The sequence below is a fragment of the Sturnira hondurensis genome, unplaced genomic scaffold, assembly GCF_014824575.4.
Source record: "Sturnira hondurensis isolate 20B ecotype Veracruz unplaced genomic scaffold, ASM1482457v3 Scaffold0001872, whole genome shotgun sequence".
NCBI classification, from domain to species: domain Eukaryota; kingdom Metazoa; phylum Chordata; class Mammalia; order Chiroptera; family Phyllostomidae; genus Sturnira; species Sturnira hondurensis.
This window is the reverse complement of record NW_028074503.1, coordinates 24,270,255-24,291,020: the sequence shown is the minus strand read 5'-3', so window position 1 is coordinate 24,291,020 and position 20,766 is coordinate 24,270,255. Positions and strand designations below refer to the sequence as shown.

Genomic DNA, 20,766 nt, shown 5'->3' with positions numbered 1-20,766 from the left:
GGTACATAATCAAGAAAGCTTGAAGAGCTGATGATCTGAGGACATAGTTGATATGGGCACCTTTATATAGTGTTATTTCAGGCTTTTTTAGCAGCAGGCATCAACTGCCTTAATGTTTTTGTACTTGATTTTATAGTAAGGAAGAGAATGATCTTAATGAAATCATCAGAGATAAGCAGAAAGAGGTACATTTAAAAATATTCACTGTACCCTGGCTGCTATAGCTCAGCGGATTGAGCATGGGTTGCCAACCAAAGGGTTGCCAGTTCGATTCCCAGTCAGGGCACATGCCTGGGTTGTGGGCCAGCTTTCCAACTGGGGTCATATGAGAGGCAGCCACACATTGATCTTTTTCTCCATCTTTTTCTCCTTCCTTTTCCCTCTCTCTATAAATAAACAAAATATTTTAAAAAAAGAATGTTATTACAATCTTATAACAGAAGTCAGAAGTAACCTATATGGCTCTGGCTGCGTAGGTCAGTTGGTTAGAACATCATCCCAATATGCCAAGGTTGCAGGTTCAATCCCTGGTCAGGACTGATACAAGAATCAACCAATGAATGCATAAATAAGTGGGAGAACAAATCAATATTTTTCTCTCTCTCTAAAATCAATCAATAATGGGATATGATTGATTTTAAAAAAAGGAAGTAACCTATGTGTTCATCAAAAAAGGAAATGTATCAGTAAAGCGTGATATGTTCATAGGTTCCAGTCTACATCATACAGCTTAGTAAACTCGTAAGTTTTTGAAGTTAGGAATTATTTTTAAGGATATTTCCTGAGAAAACATTTGTTTAGTATCTTCATTTTTCTTTATTTTTGATCATTTATGCTATTACAGTTGTTCCCATTGTTTTCCCCTTTGCCCACCTCCACCTGGCCCACACCTGCTGAGGAAACAGTTTTATTTCCTTACGATTTTATTTATTTATTTTTAAAGAGGGGGAAGAGAAGGAGAAAGAGAGGAAGAGAAACATCAGTGTGAGAGAGAAACATCAGCTGGCTGCTTCTCATACATACGTGTTGGCACACCGCAACCAGGGACTGGACTGGCAAGCTGGGCATGTGCCCTGCCTGGGAATGGAACCCGCAACCTTTTGCTTTGTGAGATGATGCCCAAGCAACTGAGCCACATCAGTCAGGGAGGAAACATTTCTAATACAATATTAGGTAGAAAAATTAAGATACAAGGAGATATTGATATAGATGTACAGCCATACAGAACAACCCCAATTCTAGTAAAAATGCACAGACACAAGATTGGAAAGAAACACTAATACTCTAATAGCAGTTATTTCTTGGTAGTGGAATTAAGTATTTTTAGTGTCTTCAGACCTTTTATGTTTTTCAGTTTTTCTGTAATGCATGTATTAGTCTTGTATTTAGGAAGAAGGATATTATTCTCCTTAAAAGCAAAAATATAATAGGCCATACTTGTTGTATGATAGGCCATACTTGTTATTCTTAGGTCTTAGATTTTTATTATTTATTTATTTTTCAATTGTTCAATTACAGTTTACATTTAATATTATTTTGTGTTAGTTTTGGATGCACAGCGTAGTGGTTAAATAATCACGTACTTTACAAAATGACTCCCTAGAGTTTCAAGTACCCGCCTGGCACCATACATAGTCATTGCAATATTATTAACTTTATTCCCTACGCTGTACTTCGTATCCTCATGACTGTTCTGTAACTACCAGTGTCTACTTCTTCATCTCTTCAACTGTGTCACCCAGTCCCGAGTCCCCTCCCCCCTGGCAACCACCAGTCTGTTTTCTGTGTCCAGAAGCCTCTGTCACTTTTGTTTGTTTTTTTTCTTTAGATTCCACATATAAGTGAAATCATATGGTATTTGTCTTTCTCTGACTTATTTCACTGAGCATAATACCTTTGAGACCATCTGTGCTGTCACAAATGTTAAGACTCTGATAGACTTCTGATAGAATTTTACTGATGAATTTCAGACATATGAATTCATTTTTCAGTGGTCAAGTGTTTTGTTTTGTTTGATAACCTAGTGTTTTCAGCTTCTGTTATCTCTTGAGCCTTAGGTAACTGCTGGTGATCATTAATGTTCCTACAAGTCTGACTATGTATCAGTTAAACCAACAATTATTTACTGGGCATTGGGTAGGTAGTATGGGGTATATATTCCTGAAATGTAGTCCTTAGTCCCAGGACTCAAAGCGAATCCAGTTTATGTAGGGAAATGAGATAAATCCTCATCAAATGGTGAACAGTACTCAACAGTATTTGATAGATGTCACTTTGTGAGGTATTGATCAGTCTTGCAATGAGAGTTTAGACTTCTGTCTTTCGGTCCTAGAGATGAAAATTTCATCAAAATTTCTATATTGAGCCTGTTCTCCAACTCCAGCTTCTTGGTGCTGAATTTGATTTAGAAACCAGGAAGACTTGATACTTCGCCTTCAGTCAGGTCCTCAGGAGCTGGCTATGTGTTGGAGCCTCTTGAGTGCTCTGAAAAAGTGCAGAAGCCTGTGTCCTACCCCTAGGTGTTCTGATTTAACTAGTCTGGCCTGGGAGTAGGCGGGGAAGAAGTGGGGATTTTGAATGTGTCTCTCAGTAATTCTAAAGTGTAGACATTGCTGAATATCAGGGCACTCAATGAAGAACTTTTGAAGAAATGGAGTTACCAAGACTGAAAGAAAGGGTGAGGTCTGAGCACTTATGGAGAGAGCATTTCTTCCTTGAATGGTGAGAGAAGCCTGGGTATGAAAAGTCCGCTCGGGCAGAAACCCGTTCAGTGGACGTGCGCCCCGCCAGGAGTCCCGGGGCCACGGGGAAGCTCCACCACGATACGCGCCTCTCCGTGGACCTTTCCATGGATGTGCATGTGGGGTCTCTTCCCACCAGAGCCCAATGGACCCACGTCTCTGCTATTTCCTCCACAGTAAGAATCATGTGTTACCAGTTATTGAACTCTTGTTACTCATTCACCAGGCGTTTGCATCCAGTATCTCTGACACTTACCAGAACCTTAAAAGACAGTTGTTTTACAGATTAAAAAAAAAAAAACCAGGCTCAGATAGGTCAAGTTTTTGGTGCAAGGTCACACAGGAAATGCCAAAACTAGGTTTCAAAGCCTGTGCTGTCTGACCCAGGACCAGTATTTTGTCTGTGACGTCATGGTAGCTGCCTTCCTGCTGCTCCCTTACATATTTTCTCTGCTCGGATGGCCTACATCCATCATTTGCGTTTCTTCTTCAGTTGCTGACTGTACAGACCTGTGCCCAAATAGGGCCGTGCCTCGTGGAAGGTTTGATTTTGTCCTTTTGAAATTCTCCCTTCAGGGAACGCTGTGAAGAGCTCCGCATCCAGTTGTCTTGTATCCATGAGAAGAAGGTGTGCGAGGAGCGGAAAGCACAGGTTGAATTTAATAAGGAGCTGAAAAGGCAAAAACTGGTAGAAGAGGAGATGTTCTCAAAGCTCTGGGAGGAAGACCGATTAGCCAAGGAACAGCGAGACAGCGAGGAGGCGAGGAGACAGAAAGAGCTGGTGGAGAACACGCGTCTGGGGCTGAATGCCCAGATCACCGCCCTCCAGGCACAAAGGCTGGCAGCGCGGCAGCTGGAGGAAGAGGAGGCGCGCCTTGTGGTGGGCCTTTTAAAATGCTTGTGGGGGGGTGGGGGTGATCAGCTGAGTGGGTGTGGGGCACACTTAGCAGGCCTGTTACTGTTCCATTTGCCTAATGGCCTGGGCTGGTTCGCAGGGCAACACAGGAGCCTTGGGCTTCATGGCCCAGCTATCCCATTACATAGGGCAAGTTACTGAACTACTGTGTCTCAGTTTCTTTAGAAAAATGAGGCAAAAGGCATTTGTTTGGTGCGGGGGTGGGGAGGGGATGATACGGGATAATCACTGGAGTGCTATGGAGGACTGGTGACAATTTGGCCCACATCCCTGTTCTTTAATATGTAAACTGACACTTTCCAAATCCTGTGAAGAAGGGCTGTACAACAGTTACTGTAACCTTCTGGTCCCCAAAGTAAATAATTTTGTTCCAACAAGACTGTTGCTGCCCCAACTGCAGCCATTTTCAAAAGGGGCGCCGCAAGAATTTGTAAAATATGCAACACCTGACTTTAGTCATGGGCGCTGACCTTTTTTCCCTTAGATTGTCAAAGAAAAAATGACAGTAGTCAACACAACAGTAGCCCTCTGATGTGAATGAATCAAAATTGTATCTATTTTTTGTCAGATCAGTAAAAAATACATTTTTGATGTGCTGCAGAATTTTAGTTTATGTGTGCCATGAGATGAAACAAGTTGAAATCACTCCCCTACTGTATAGAAATTAGAGTTTTCCCTGAAAATGTGTGAAAGCACTTGAAAAAGTAGCAATTTTATATGATGTGTATAAAGCTTTCAACAACTGATATGTTATTACCACTAAATTTAGGGAAAAGTTATAATTTTCCTGGGAAATCCTAAGATTTGAAATTTGGAACCATAAAAAAAGTCAAAGGAAAGCTAGAAGCCTTCTCTGGGTTTCAGATGGTTTTCTTTTGACGTGTTTACTAGAAGATGTCTAAATATTTCAGCTCTTCTGGGAGAACCAAACTGGCGGCCCTCTGCTGCCTCGTGGACCTGCCCTCTGGCAGCAGATACCTAGGGAGCCATTTTCGCTCAGCACTTCGGACACCACCTATGTGAGGTTTTCTCTTGCGTCACACAATTCTCTGATTCTGTGTGCACAGCAACGAGGCACCCTGCACTTTGCCTCCGTTCTGACGCATCCAGAGGTGGTGCCAGACCCAACGGGCTTACGGGCTGCCAGTCTCAAGTAGCGGGTCCCCAGGTTACCTGTACTTCCGTCCCACTTGGCTACAAAGCCAGAGGTGCTCACGACTCCGCTCAGGTGTGATGATTAATGAAAACAACTCAGAGAACTCGGGGAAGTGTCGTCTGTATGTACCATTACTGGTTTATTGTAAAGGATATAACGCGGGAACGTAGACAGATTTATGTAGCCACTCTCAAAATCGGGACCCAAGGGTGTCCCATCACCCACAGAAACTCCCTCCAGGTACTCCGTTACAGTTGTAACCTCTCGCAAGCCTGACTCCTGGCAGCCACCGCTATGTTCTTTATCACGATTTTGTTGTGCTTTTGAGAAGGTCGTGTCATTTTGACCTTTTAAAATGTTTTATTATTTTTAAATGCACAGAGGTGGAGAGTTCAATGAGCCCCTACGCACCTGTCTCTCGGGTTTGGTGGCTCCCATGTTTTGCCATATTGGTTTCCTCTGTCCTTCCCATCCCCTCTGTCTTTGCTTTAAAACAAACCCCGTATTGTTCGGACATCGTATTTCCCCCCCTATACATCTGAACAGCAACATAATTCAGGACATTTTCTTATACAATGCCAATGTCAGACCAAAAGTATTAATAATAATTTATTTTTATCATCAAAAGTCAGCATCAAGTTTCCGTCATTGTCTCAATTATTTGACAATTAAATCCAACTCCAAATATGGTTGTTATAAGTCTGTTTTAGAAAGAGTGACTGTATATTATTCATTTCAGTTTGAAAGGGGTGCAGTAAATTCGCTACATTGGCCCAACAGGTGTAAGATCAGAACTATCCTGGTGAAACCAAAACATGGTCAACTACTCTGAGGTCTCTCAATCTTGGACAGTTCCCCCACCCCGTCCCTACCTGCCAGACAGTCTGGGCTTGGCCGACTGCTTCCTGCTGCGGCGGTCAAGCTCACTGTGAACAAAGCGTGGCCTGCGCGTCCCCTGACTCTCGTGTTTGACGCTCACTGCTTTTCCTCAGATACCGCAGAGTATTTCACTTCAGTTATCAAATCTGGCCCTTACAATTCAGTCGGATTTACAGCTCATGGCATGAATGGAAAAGTCTGGTAGTTGTAACTTCCCTCTCACAAAACTCTAATCACAGCTGTTGTTAATCTCAGTTAAATCAAGTCAAATTGGCATTTGGATCCCATCCTCACTATTGCTATGTCATCTCCTATCCCAGCTGGGCCAGTCCTTAACCCCCTAGGAGAGTCCCATTGCCTCCGGTATACTGCTTCCAGATTTTCTACCAAACCCACAGTGCTCAACAGCATCGCTGCCCCAGTTAAAACTGCTTAATTGGCCAGGCAATCAAGCTGCCCAGGAAGGTCAGAAAGCTAATAAGAGAGGGAGGGAGGGAGGGAGGGAGGGAGGGAGGGGGAGAGAGAGAGAGGAATGGGGGAATACTTTTAAAGAACAGAATGCTTAAACTTTAGTCTGTGTGTTTAGTTGATGTGCTCATTTCTGTTTTGGGACTCTTACTGCTATTTAATGATGTACGCAAACCTAGGCGTGCAGATGTGCATACAAGAGTATAGCCTAGGCCCTGGCTGGCGTAGCTCAGTGGATTGAGCTCGGGCCTATGAACCACAGGATCACGGTTCGATTCCCAGTCAGGGCACATGCCTGGGTTGCAGGCTGGTTCCCTGCAGGCCAACTCCCAGCAGGGGACACACAAAAGGCAACCACACATCAATATTTCTCTCGTCTCCTTCCCTTCCCCTCTAAAGATAAATAAATAAAAATATATATATAAAAAAAGCCCTGGCTGGCGTAGCTCAGTGGATTGAGCACAGGCCTGCGAACCAGAGGATCGCGGTTTGATTCCCAGTCAGGGCACATGCCTGGGTTGCAGGCCAACTCCTAGCAGGGGATGCAGGAAAGGCAACCATACATTGATGTCTCTCTCCCTCTCTCCTTCCCCTCTAAAGATAAATAAATAAATTAATTAAAAAAAAAAAGAGTATAGCCTAGAAGGCCCCACACTGAAACGTCGAAGTGGTGCTGAGTGATGGGCACTAGGTCTAACGGTGATTTCTCTTCGCACTTTTCCGAATTTTGAACTTGACAACTTCGTATTCCTTTATGGTTGCACACACAGCAACTTCATTGCCGACACAGCCTTATTGCTGACTGAGCGATGAAAAGGGGAGTTTTACGTCTCATCGTCCCTCTAACTCCAGGTGTGGGTGTTTCCAGGAAGCCTTTGTTTCTCATTTCCTGCATGCGGTGCGTCAGTTTGTTTTGTCCAACTGTACTGAGGCATCGTCTTCCTTGTTGTTCTACCTTAGGAAAATGGCAAAGCGCAGATGAAACTTGAAGATGAGCAGGAGAAGCTAAAGAAACAGAAGACAAAACAGGAAGTCAGGGTCGCTTTGCAGAAAGCCCTCCAAGAGAAGATAGAACGTGTTCAGCAGGAACACAGACAGGAGCAGGACTTGGACCTGAAGCTCGTGCACAGCGCCTTGCAAGACTTACAGGACGAGGCTGATAAAAAGAAGCAAAAAAGAGTAAGAGGTGTATTCGGCACCTAATACATGCTGGTTGGGGTTCCTTGCTGAGCTCTCAGTCTTACAGGAGCCGGCCACGTGCAGAATGAACCACAGCAGTGCTGCTCTGTGAGGCAGAGTGAGGCATCAGCTGTATCGGAGAACAGTAAAAACAGAAATTCGTAGGTGCCTGAATCAGAAGCCATAAACCCAGATCCCGGCAGGGACGAGGCATCTGTGTTTTAGCAGGATCCTCACATTATTCAGGTCATCGCTGAATTTTGATTGCTCCTTTCAATAATGTGGCATTGGCACTGGGGTAGCAGGATGGGATCTCGGGGGGCCGGGCGGGAGGAGTGACTAAGTGTGTCAGGAAGCGGGGGAGGACATGCCTGAGAAAGTGATATTTGAGTTGGACCTTGGAGGGTACGTAAAGTTTCGTCAGGCAAGAAGGGTAGAGAGAAGCATTCCAGTATTTATTGAGCTTGTCTGTTCCTTTGAAATTTGTGTTAAACTCTCAAGGCTGTCATGCTTTTCCTATTGTACTATTTTTTATAGACTATGTTTAGAGTGGTTTTATGTTCACAGCAAAAGTGAGCGGAAGACAGAGATTTCCTGTAGCCTCCTGTCCCCACAAAGGCAAAGGCTCCCTCATCAACACCCCCGACCAGAGGGGAGCATTCGTTACAGCTGATGAACCTGCATTGATGCCATTATCACCCACCGTCCAGTTTACATTAAGGCTCACTCTTGGTGTTGTACGTTCTACAGGTTGGACTACTGCATAAAGGGTTGTATCTGCCACGACAGTATCACACAGAGCGGTCTCACTGCCCTAAAACTATCTCTGTAGTACTGCCTTTTCCAGAATCTCATGTAGTTGGAATCATACAGTATGAGCCTTTTTAGATTGGCTTGTTTCACTAAGCAGTATGATTTAAATGTCCTATCTTTTCATGGCTCAGTAGCTCATATCCTTTTAGCACTGAATAATATTCCATCGTGCAGATGTACCACAGTTTATTCATTCACCTACTGAAAGACACCCATGGCTGCCCCCAGGTTTTGGTGGCTATGAATAAAGTTGCCGTACACATTCATGTGTAGGTTGTGGTGTGAACATAAGTTTTTAACTTGGGTAAATACAAACAGAGCTATTGCAGGATCATATGGTAAAAAATGTGTTTAGTTTAGTAGGAAACCGACAGTCTTCCAAAGTGTCTGTACCCCTTTGCGTTGGCACCAGCAGTGAATGAGGGCTCGTGTTACTCCACATTTTCATCAGCATTTGGGGTTGTCAGTCTTCTGGACTTTGGCCATTCCAATAGGCGGGTAATGCTCTCTCATTGTTTTAATTTGTGTTTCCCTGATGATGAATGATAGGGTGCATTAAGGGTTCTGAACCCAGTTTCATTATAAGAAAGTGGGAATTTTCCAAACAATGCTTGGGATATCAGCTGGGTGTCCTACAATCCAACTCAGCCCTGACACTGTTTACCCAGAGATAGCATCTGACTGCACAGGTAAAGGGCCCAGCTCTACAAGACCAGCCTCCGTTTCAGGCACCAGTTGCAAGCCCAGGTTGTTAACTGTGTTTCCAACAACTCAAGTGCTGGTTGCAAGTTCAGGCTGTGACCTGTATCTCTGACCGGCTGGCTGTAAATCAGAAGTTTCCACGGCCCCCTCCTTGGGCTTGACTAATTTTCTAGAGCAGTGAACAGAACTCAGGAAACCCATTTACTCACTGAGTTATCTGTTTGTTACAAAGGATGTTGAAGGATGCAGACCAACACAAAAGAAGAGATACATAGGTTTTCGACAAAGGAGCTTTCATCCTTGCATTGTTTGGGACCTGGCATGGTGGAACATGAAAGTGTTCCGGTTCCCCAACCTGGACGCCCTCCAAACCCTCTCCTTTTGGACTTTTATGGAGGTTTCGTTACATAGACACGGTGGATTAAATCACTGGCCGTTGGTGATTGATTTAGCTTCCAGCCCCTTTCCCCTCTGGAGATCAGGGTGTTGGGACTGGGGTTCTAACCCCCTAAACATGTGGTTGGTTCCCCTGGCAACCAGCCCTCAACCTTAGGTGCTGTCCAAAAGTCACCTCATTAACATAAGACACCTTTGTCACTTTCATTACTTAGGAAGTCCTAAGAGTTTTAGGAGCTGTATGCCAGAAATGGGAACCAAATCACCAAACATGTATTTCTTACTATAAATTGTTGACAATATTACAAGCATCATGAAACCACATGTGATGTGACCTTTGGACTGACTGGCTTCTTTCACTTAGTGTGTTTTCAGGGTTGACCCATGCTGTGCTGTGGGTGAGTACTTCATTGCTTATGTGGCTGAATAATGCTCCACTGTGTGGATGTGCCCCATTTGGTTTATTCATTTGTCAGCAGATGGGTATTTCAGGTGTTTCTACTTTTTGGCTATTATGAATAACGTTACTGTTATCATTGATGTGTAAGTTTTTGTTTGGACATAGGTATGTTTTTGTTTCTTTCAGGCATGTAACTAGGAGTAGAATTACTGAGTCCTAGGGTAACTTTTATGTGTAAGGTTTTGAGTAATTGCCATGTTATTTTCCAAAGTGGCTTCACCATTTTGCATCCTCACTAGCAGTAGAGGAGGGTTCTTCACATGTTCATTGATACTTATTGTATCAATGATACTTCTTCACATGTTCATTGATACTTATTGTTTGCCTTTTTTTAAACCATCCTAGTGTGTCTGAAATGGTATGTCATCTTGTGGTATGTGATTTTGATTTGCATTTCCCTATTGTGTCTCTTTTCTTATGCTTATTGACCATATGTGTATCCTCCTTGGAAAAATGTATTTGAAGTCTATCGTATAGACTTCTTCAAGAAGTTTATTCAAGTCATTTGCCCAATTTTCAATAGGATTATTTGTCTTTTCATTATTGAGTTATAAGAGTTCTTTATATGTTCTACAAATTCCCTTGCATACGTGGTTTGTAAATATTTTTGATTACTCTACTTTCTTGATGCTTATCTTTGAAGTACAAAAGTTTTTAATTTTGAGAGAGTCCAATTTATGTTTTCTTTCTTTGCTTTTGCTGTCATTTCTAAAAAACTGTTTCTGGGCCCAGATTGCAAAGATGTTTTCTTGTTAGTTATATAGATTTAGCTTTTACATTTGGGCCTTTGATGCATTTTTCAAGTTGTAGTTTGTATGTGGTGTGAGACAGAGGTCCACCTTCATTCCTTTGCATGTGGATGTCCTGTGGTCCCAGCACCATTTCTTAAAGAGACTTCTTTTTCCCTTTGGAATTGTTGGCACCCTTGACCAAAATCCATGAACAGTACATGTGAGGGTTTATTTTTGGATTTTTACTTCTATTGCATTATCTCTATGTCCACTCTTATGCTCCATCGCATGTTTGTATGTCTTCATCACTGCAGTGAGTTTGAAATCGGGAAATGTGAGTCCTTCAAATTGGTTCTCATTTTTCAAATTGTTTTCACTATGCTGGCTCCTTTCCATTCTCATAGGAATTTAGGATCACTTTATCAGTTTCTACAAAGGAGACAATTGGGATTTTGATAGAAATTTTTTTGAATCTCTAGACCAATGTGGGGACAATTATCATTTTAGCAATATTGTCTACTGATCCATGTACATAGAATGTCTTCATTTATTTAGGTCTTCTTTGATTTGTCAGTAATATTTTTTACTTTTAAGAGTTTAAGTTGTGCTTTTCTGTGTTAAATGTATTCCTAAGTAAGACTGAGACTCTGAAGACAAGCCACGGTGATAGTCCAGCTACACCCTCAGGCCTCGCTAGTCCTACCTCAGATCTGTGACATTCTCACAAGAGATCAGATCAGAGATCAGATGGAGCAGCACAAATACAAAACCGGGGAAGATGGGGAGCCAGCTGAAACATCTCTGTTATCAAGCCCCGTTGACAGCCTTAGCTGTACATTAAAATCACCTGGGGAACTTAAACACTGTCACTAGACAGGAAACTTTGGAGGTGAGACTCAGCCCTCGCTGCTTTTTAGAGCTCCCCAGCTGACACAGAAGTGTAGCTAAGATTGAGAGTTGCTGTTGTAAAGTATCAGGTGACTGACTCGTCGGCTAGACGGAGACAGTGCAGAGGCAGGAGTATTGACCGACTTTGTCTATCCGGTTAAGATTTCATCTCTCTAAATTAAAATACATGCAAATAAAGCTGTATACTTGCAAACTATTTTGGAACTGCTTTGAGATGTAACTTGCTTAACAATGTATTTTCAAACATTTCAAATAGATACAGAGAATAGTACAAAGAACCCCATGCGTCCCTCACCTGGTTTCAGCAACCATCAGCTGATGGCCATCTGGTTTCGTCTGTGTCCCCACACATCACCCCACCACTCCCAGATATTTTGAAATAAGCCCTTGACATAATCTTTCATCTGTAAATATTTCAGTAGTAGTTTTAAAACATTGAGATTGTAGCTCTAAAAGATTGTGTTGCATGTCCGCAGTCTCATTATCACACCTAAAAGCTTTAACACATGGTAATTTTTGTGTTGCGTAGGAGGATATAATAAGAGAACAGAAGCTGTATCGTCAGTATCTGGCACAGTGCCGTGAGGAGGAAAGTGCCCAGGAGAGAGAACTGGACAGAATATTGGAGGAGGAGAAGGCAAAGAAGTTGGCTGAGAAGGACAAGCAGCTGAAACTTGAAAAGGAGGCAAGGAAACAACTGGTGAATGAGGTCATGTGCACAAGAAAACTTCAACTTCAAGAAAAGCGTAAGGAAATAAATTCTAATTATGTTTTTTAAAAAGATTTTATTTATTTATCTTTAGAGGGGAAGGGAAGGAGAGAAGGAGAGAAGTATCAACATATGGTTGCCTCTTGTGAGTCCCCTGCAGGGAACCGGCCTGCAACCCAGGCATGTGCCCTGACTGGGAATGGAACCGCAATTGTGTGGTTCGCAGGCCCGTGCTCAATCTACTGAGCTACACCAGCCAGGACTAATTTCTAATTATGTTTTAATTGAGCCCGGTTAAATTCAATGTAAAGTAACAACTTTATTGTTTATATTTATTTTAATATTCATATATATTTATGTTGAATAAATATTTTTAAAATGAATAAGTATAAATATTTAATATATTTATATCAAAACATAAAAATTATAATTATGTTTTTGTTTTATTGATTATGCTATTACAGTTGTCCCATTTTTTTCTCCCTTTTATCCCCCACTGCCCTGTACCCCCCTCCCTCCAGCATCCCCCCTTTAGTTCATGTCCATGGGTCATACACATAAGTTCTTTGGCTTCTCCATTTCCCATACTATTCTTACCCTACCCCCTGTCTATTTTGTACCTACCATTTAGGCTTCTAATCCCAGTACCTTTGCCCCTCCCATTCTCCTATTGATAATCCTCCATGTGATCTCCATTTCTGTAATTCTGTTCCTGTTCTAGTTGCTTAGTTTGCTTTTGTTTTTGTTTTTGTTCTTGTTTAGATTCAGTTGTTGATAGTTGTGAGTTTGTTGCCCTTTTATTGCTCATAATTGTGGTCTTCTTCTTTTTCTTAGATAAGTCCCTTTAACATTTCATATAATAAGGACTTGATGATGATGAACTCCTTTAACTTGACCTTATCTGGGAAGCACTTTATCTGCCCTTCCATTCTAAATGAGATCTTTGCTGGATGGAGTAATCTTTGATGTAGGTCCTTGCCTTTCATGACTTCAAATACTTCTTTCCAGCCCCTTCTTGCCTGCAAAGTTTCTTTTGAGAAATCAGCTGATAGTCCTATGGGTACTCCTTTGTAGGTAACTGTCTCCTTTTCTCTTGCTGCTATTAAGATTCTCTCCTTATCTTTAATCTTGGGTAATTTAATGATGATGTGTCTTGGTGTGTTCCTTCTTGAGTCCAGCCTCTTTGGGACTCTCTAAGCTTCCTGGACTTACTTGTCTATTTCCTTCATTATTGTTTCAAATGAGTTTTCAATTTCTTGGTCTTCCTCTTCTCCTTCTGGCACCCCTATAATTCAGATGTTAGAATGTTTAAAGTTATCCCAGAGGTCCCTAAGCCTCTGCTCACCTTTTTTTTTTTTAATTCTTGTTTCTTCATTCTGTTCTGGTTGAATGTTATTTTCTTCTTTCTGTTCCAGATCATTGATTTGAGTGTCCCAGTTTATTTCCCTTCACTATTGGTTCTCTGTATATTTTTCTTTATTTCACTTTGTATAGGCTTCACTTCTTTCTTTATTTTGCATGTGTACTCAACCATTTCTGTGAAAATCTGATTATTGGTGTTTTGGACTCTGCATCTGATAGGTTGTCTATCTCCTCATTGCTTAGTTCTTTTTCTAGAGTTTTGACCTGTTCTTTCGTTTGGGCCATATTTCTTTGTCTTGGTGCACCTGTTACATTGTAAGGGATGGAGCCTTAGGTATTTGCTAGGGTCGGGCAACCCACATTGCTGTGCTGTGTGGCACTCTATGTGGGGGAAGGGTCAGAGAGGGTACAATGCCACTTCTTGGTTCTTGCCCTGCGCTCAGTCACTTCCTCCACTGCCCACAAGCAAATTGGGTCCTTCTGGTGCTGATTCCCAGATGGGGGTGTTTGTGTACATTCTAGTAGCCTGTGGGTCCCTCCAGTGGGCCCTCCTGTAAGACTGGGAGTTTCTCCCACACATTTTTACAACCAGAGGTTTTGAGGCTTTATTTCCCTGTCCTGGAACCCTGGATTCCATTGTCTGCCTTGCTCCCCAGTTGTTCCTCCTGGCTTATCCACACATGAATGTGGGACCACCAGGTCTGCCAGCCACCCCTTGCCATGTGTCCTCTCTGGCCCAGCTGCCTGTCTCTGCCCTCCTACCAGCCTGGATGAATGTTTCTTCTTTAACTCCTTGGTTGTCGGCCTTCCATACAGTTCAATTTTCTGGCAGTCTGGTTGTTTTTTGCTTTTAAATTGGTTGGTGTCCTTCATTTGGTTGTGCAAGGAAGTGAAGCATATCTACCTACACCTCCATCTTGGCCAGAGGCCTCCTATGATTATGCTTTAATTGAGTCAAGTTACAATTCCATTTAAGTAACAACCAATATATTCTTTAAGTAGGGATTATGTAGGAAATACTGGGAGGGATGTAAAAAGGATTAAGGCAAGATCCTTCCCTTGCAGATGTTACCTAATTATGACCTTATACAGTTTGAACATACTGCATGAAGAGTTGTATATCCCAGCAGACTCTGAGCAGTCATAGCAGAGACGTTCTCAAGGTGGAAGGAACAGTGTGTCCTCTGAATGCTCTATGCACCTTAGTGATTATGAAGAAGAGTGAGAAGTTCCCAGGGCAAAGATTGCCATCTTGCCCCTCTCCCTTTTACCTATCCCTCTTTTCTTTCTGCAAGTGTCTCCGTACCTTCCTACCTGCACGCCTTTGCTTGGGTAGTTTTCTCTGCCTATGATGCTTTTGATCTTGAGACATCCTGGACATCCTTCAAGAAAGCTCAAATGTCTCATTCCTGGAGAGGCCCTCTGTGTCACCCAATTCATAATAAATCCTCTTTCTGGGGCTCTCACAGTGTCTTGCTCATGTCTTAGCGCACCATCATATTCCCTGAGCTTTGAATGGTGCCTGGTTACTGAAGGAAATATTTGGAGAGAGGACGAACTGCCACCTCAGGTTCCCACCATCCTGTGTCCAGCCTAATGAACCGTAGGCAGGAAATGGATGGATTGCTGGCAGGTGCCACAGACTTCACACTAGTTGTCTTTGCAAGAGAAAGCTCATATTGGCTCCATGGGTGAATTCTCCACTCCAGACATGACAAGAGCAGCTGAAAATTGTTGAGTCAGGATTAGGTGGAGTTTTAGGAAAATGAAAAGAAAGCTTATAAGCTGAAAAGATTTCTGTTTTCACCCATGACAATGTTTCGGAATGTACTAAGAACACAGAAAATTTAAGTATTTGAGGCCATTTATAACAAAGTCAACCATAATTCCACCAACCCAGGAACAGCTACCATTCACAACTTCCTGTGTTTCTTTTCAGTATTTGTAGTGTGTATATAGTTTCCCCTCACAAATCAAGATCATGTTGTATGCATTGTTTTGTAGTCTGGATTTTCTACTTATCATTAATATTTTCCAGGTCATTTTCCTTTGATTTTAAGGTTTGTAATGCTGCCTAGAAATCCATGATAAAAATGGACTATAATTTATTTTACCTAAACCCAACTATTCAGAATGTTTTGAATCTTTTTACTACTACTTTAGCATTGCAGGTTACCATCATTAAGCAACAGATGACTGTATTACAATGTTGTAAAAGCTCTGTAAATTTTTTTTATTTTGGCTTATATATGATTGTTTAAGATAAGTCTTTGTAAGTAGATTTGGGGAAGATATGTACATTTCAGATGTATATAGCCCATTTGTATTTATTCTTTTGTGAACTCTATTCTTTGTTATTTTTTTCTATTGGGATGCTTCAGTTTTCCTTATTTAATTTATAAAGACCTTTTGTACTAAGGCTTTTTCAACTTTTTTTTTTTTGCAATAAATAAAATCTCATTCACGTAAGAGAGCTACTTTTAGAACTACTTGTCCTCAAGAAGAGAAAGGCGAGCACTGTTCTAACAGTGGTGATCTGGTTTGGAAAAGGCTGATCGCACAGTCTCAACAATAAATGATGAGAAGCAACTCTGTGTAGATCGCAGCACATAGGAACCTGAGCCCTGTTCTCTCCTCGGTGGAGACACCCACTTCCGCCCTGTTGATCTGAGATCCAGCCCAGTGCTTCTAAGCTCTGCCTTTCGAGAATGAGTATGGCACTGATGCCCAGAAAGATGTTAACAAAAATTGCTTTTGTCTTTCATAGTGCAACGAAAGGCAAAAGAAAAAGAAGAACATTCTCTGGAACAGGAGCACATAAATGAAGGCCTTAAAGAGCTTAACCGTGAAGAGAAGGAGAATTTTGAAAGGTATGGCTTTGTTTTTTTTATTATTATTTACCACCTAAAGAAAAAAAAGGAGGTTTTTGGCAGAGAGGACAATGTGCTGTAATTCTTGCATTACTGGCAGGATTTTACATCAGCCTAGTTATGCGCTATGTGGCATTTCTACCAACAACAGACCGCATGTGCGTCGGTGGTCCCATGAGATTCTAACAGAGCTGAAAAATTCCCATCACCTTGTGATGTCACAGCTGTGGTAACGTTGTAGCACAACTCATTGCTTGCGGGGCTTTGTGGTGATGCTGGCGTAAACAAACCTACTGCGCTGGCAGCGGGATAAAAACACCGTATTCTTTGTTTTTACTGCTCCTTTTCTATGTTTAGGTGTGTTTGATACGCAAACACCAGGCTCGTAGCCTACGTACGTGGCAGGCTACACCATCTGGGTTTGCATAGGTGCACTCCATGACCACACAGCAATGAAATCAGCTAACGACACACGTCTCCTATGTCCCCGCTGTTAAGTGACATGTGACTGCATTACATTTGTCCTCGAAGCTCAATTCAGTTTATGGAATCTCATGTTAAAATAAATGCTAACTGTCTTGGTGAATTTAACTTCTTTTACTATTGTGTACATTTTGATTATACACATTGGGTATCGAAGTGGGTGAACATTTAAAAAAATTAATGTAAATTAGAAACAAGGTTTTAAGGTTTTTTAAAATTTTATTTTAGAGAGAGAGGAAGGGAAGGAGAAAGAGAGGCAGAGAAACATCAGTTCATTGCCTTCTGCCTTCTGCCAGTACCCCGGTGGTGCAGAGCACAGAGCCTGCAAGCCAGGCGTGTGCCCTGCCTGGTGACATTTTGATTTGCAGGATGCTGCCCAACTGAGCCACAGCAGTCAGGACAGAAACGAGGCACCCATCCCAAGTCCTAATGAAATAATAAGACAATCCCAGCCTCCCCACCCCACAACCCAACGACAAAAACTCTGAAAATAGAATCTGCCACAGAGACACATACATTCTATAATCTTTATTTCTAATAAAAGCTGATATTTAAATGTGGCTTATAGCCCTGGCTGGTGTGGTTCAGTGGATTGAGCTGGGAACCAAAGGGTGGCTGGTTCGATTGCCAGCCAGGGCACATGCCCGGGTTGCAGGCCAGGTCCCGAGTAGGGGGCACACAACAGGCAACNAACCCAACGACAAAAACTCTGAAAATAGAATCTGCCACAGAGACACATACATTCTATAATCTTTATTTCTAATAAAAGCTGATATTTAAATGTGGCTTATAGCCCTGGCTGGTGTGGTTCAGTGGATTGAGCTGGGAACCAAAGGGTGGCTGGTTCCATTGCCAGGCAGGGCACATGCCCGGGTTGCAGGCCAGGTCCCGAGTAGGGGGCACACAACAGGCAACCAGACATTGATGTTTCTCTCCCTCTTAACTCTGCCTATAAATAAATAAACAAACAAATAAATAAAATCTTTAAAAAATCAAAGTGTGGTTTATAGATTGTAAAATGTTACAGCTGCTGTAACAGTATGAAATTTCCTCAAAAAGTTAGTAATAGAACTATCATATTGTTGATGTAAGAAATGTCCATACCTGTAGAAAGTGTAAGTTTATTTGAGCCAAAACTGATGACAGTTGTCAGGAAGCAAGATCTCAAATGCGAATGACAGTTTCACAGTTTCTTTTATGCATTTGGAATAAACAGGGGAAGGTAAGGAAGATTATTACCTGAGGGTGGGAGAAAGCAATGATTATAGGCAGTTAACAAGATGACTTGCTTTCTTGAGGGTGGTTATGCTTATTTCAGAGGTGTGTTAGTCTATATGCTTGGGGTGTGACTACTCATTTAGGAATTTATGGTCAGGTCCTCCTGAGAAGTCGCTTTCCACAGAACTCCTTTTTCATCCACAGCCGGCAATCTCACGTCTGGTATATATCCAGAATAATGCAAAGCAAGAACTTGAAGAGATATGTGCGTGGCCATGTTCATAGCACCATTCACAATAGCCAAGAGGTGGAAATAACCCAAATGTCCATTGGCAGAGCCATAGATAAAATGTGGCATATGTATACAATGGAATATTATTATGCCTTAAAAAGGAGGGAAATTCCGACCCTTTAACATGGGTGAACCTCGAGGACATTATGCCAAATGGAATAAGCCAGTCACCAAATTAGAAACACTGTATGGTTCTACTTATATAAGATACCTAGAATAGTCCATTCATAGAGACAGCAAGTAGTGTGGTGGTTACCAGGGGCTGGGGAAGAGGGGAAAGGTGAGTTTTTATTGTTTGGTGGGTAGAGTTTCAGATTTATAAGACAAAAATGTGAATTCACAACAATGTGAATATCCTCATACTTAACACTTATTGAACTTAAAAACACTTTTAAGTGTAGAACTTAACACTTAAAAATGGCTAAGCTGGTAAATTTTACATTATGTGTTTTTTACCACAATAAAAAAAATCCCACTATAAGTTTTAAGATATGACATATATTTAAAATGTTGCTTGTTTGTGGAGGAAGCTGTCTAGTGACCCCGAGCAGAATGGGGCAGACCGACCCAGGTCCTCACTGGCAGTGTGAGGCGCTGCGGGTGCTCCGTCCGCTGGCCCCTGGCAGGCAGCAGAGCTGGAACCTGGCAGAATGGCCTGCCGGCTCCCAGCCCGAGGGAGGGGTGGGGGAGGGGGTGGAAAGAGGCCCAGACTCTCCACATCACAGTAAATATTTTGAAAATTTCTTTCCCTGAAATCAGTCTTTTCTCAAGATTATCTTATTGTGTCTTATTGTATAAAGAACACATTATTGAGTTCGTCATCTGTTTTTTCCCATTCATACTGATTTTAATGGGAATTTCAATTTGACTTCACCAATTATATTTTCATTGTAATGCCCTAAATAAACCCAAATGCTTACTTTTACAATTTTATTGCTTTGACATTTCAACATTTCCAATACCGTAGGCGTTGCAAGTTAGCCCAGGAGTACCGGAAGCAACTTGGGATGCAGATGTCCTACCAGCGGCAGGCCAGGCAGGCGGCGGCGGAGGAGGAGCGCCGCGAGGTGGAGGCTGGGGTGGCGGCGAACAAGGTCTGCCAGGACAAGATCCAGGAGCTGCTGTGCGCCCATCGAGTGCAGCCCCGAGACGTCCACCCCATGCGGAGGGCGTGCTCTGCCCGGCTTCCACCGTAGTCTCGTAAACATCCACCTTTTCCTCGGTCTTTCAGTATTTTTAACTGCAGTATGCTTAGTATATGTTCCTTTGAACTCATAGATAAACTTCTTTTTTCTCTGAGTTTGCATGATGATGCACGATTTCATTCCTTTTTTAGATGTCACAGGCTTACAAATCTGAGTGGTCTATTTCATATCATAGTTATTTTCCTAACCTACCTCCACGACTCCATTCTTGTTCATTTACTAAGAGCTACACTTTCTGTCTCCTCTGCCCATATGCCCCCCTCCTCTTGCCTCCTTTCCCCTCTCTCTCCATATTTCACCACACTAGCAGGGCACTTTTGCACACAGAGCCGGGATGATCAGCCACTCGCATTAACCCTCTTTTTCCGTCATTAAACGAATATTTACTGAATGCCTCCCACGTGTCAGGTACGGTTCTGGAGCTGAGACTTCAGCAAAAAGAAAACAAACCCCTTGCTCTTGTGGAGCTAACATCCTAGTGGAGGAAACTGAGAGACAAGTGCTGTGAAGCAGGAAGTGGCAGGAGTGTGATTGTATTGTATGCGGATGGCCGGGAAAGATCTCTTTGAGCAGCTGACACTTCAATGAGTTGGTCATGCAGTTCTTGCAGTAAAACATCCCAGGCAAGGAGCCAGTGCAAGGGCACTGGGGCAGAGGTCTGCTTAGTGCATTTGAGGGGTAGCATTTGTGCTGGAGCAGAGGGAGCGAGGGGAGGGTGATAGATTCATCAGAAAGGTAGTGAGACCAGACAGGGTATGGCCTTGGAGCCATGCTGAAGACTGCTTTTACTCGGTAATAGGAAGCTGTTATAGGGTTTTTATTTTTTAAGCTTTTACTTATTTTTAGAGAGAGGGGAAGGGAGGGAGAAAGAGAGGGAGAGAAATATCAGTGTGTGGTAACAGCCTCTTGCTGTTACAGGGTTTTGAACGGAGAAGCAACATGGTATGATGTAAGAGCAACTGGCTGCTGTGTTGAGAACAGACCTCAGGGAGACAGAAACGGGGATTCAATTAAGAACCAATCACAGTAACCCAGGCGAGGGTGATGGTAGTGTGGTAGCCAGCCTCCAGGACAGCCCCTAATGATCCTCCGCCTGTATTCCTGGCTCATGTAGCCCCAGCCACCCTGAGTCATGCCTTCCCTGTGTGACTGATACGATACTGCACAAGTGACAGGTGTAACTTCAAGTCTAGGTCATAAAAGACACTGCAGCTTCCGTCTTAAGTCTCTTGGATCACTCACTCTGAGGGAAGCCAGCTGGCTGTCATGTGTGTGGA

General features: G+C 42.6%; 1 protein-coding gene across 1 annotated transcript in view; it reads left to right on the top strand.

The window, feature by feature from the left end:
• Positions 1-19,583, top strand: part of CFAP53 (cilia and flagella associated protein 53) — a 31,766-nt gene extending 12,183 nt beyond the window's left edge. The window contains exons 4-8 of the mRNA XM_037034263.1: positions 3,318-3,621; positions 7,121-7,339; positions 11,880-12,096; positions 16,189-16,291; positions 19,252-19,583. Of these exons, the coding sequence (XP_036890158.1) occupies positions 3,318-3,621; positions 7,121-7,339; positions 11,880-12,096; positions 16,189-16,291; positions 19,252-19,480 (1,072 nt within the window). The 3' untranslated portion in view covers positions 19,481-19,583. The remainder of the gene's footprint in view (positions 1-3,317; positions 3,622-7,120; positions 7,340-11,879; positions 12,097-16,188; positions 16,292-19,251) is intronic.
• The last annotated feature ends 1,183 nt before the right edge of the window (positions 19,584-20,766 follow it).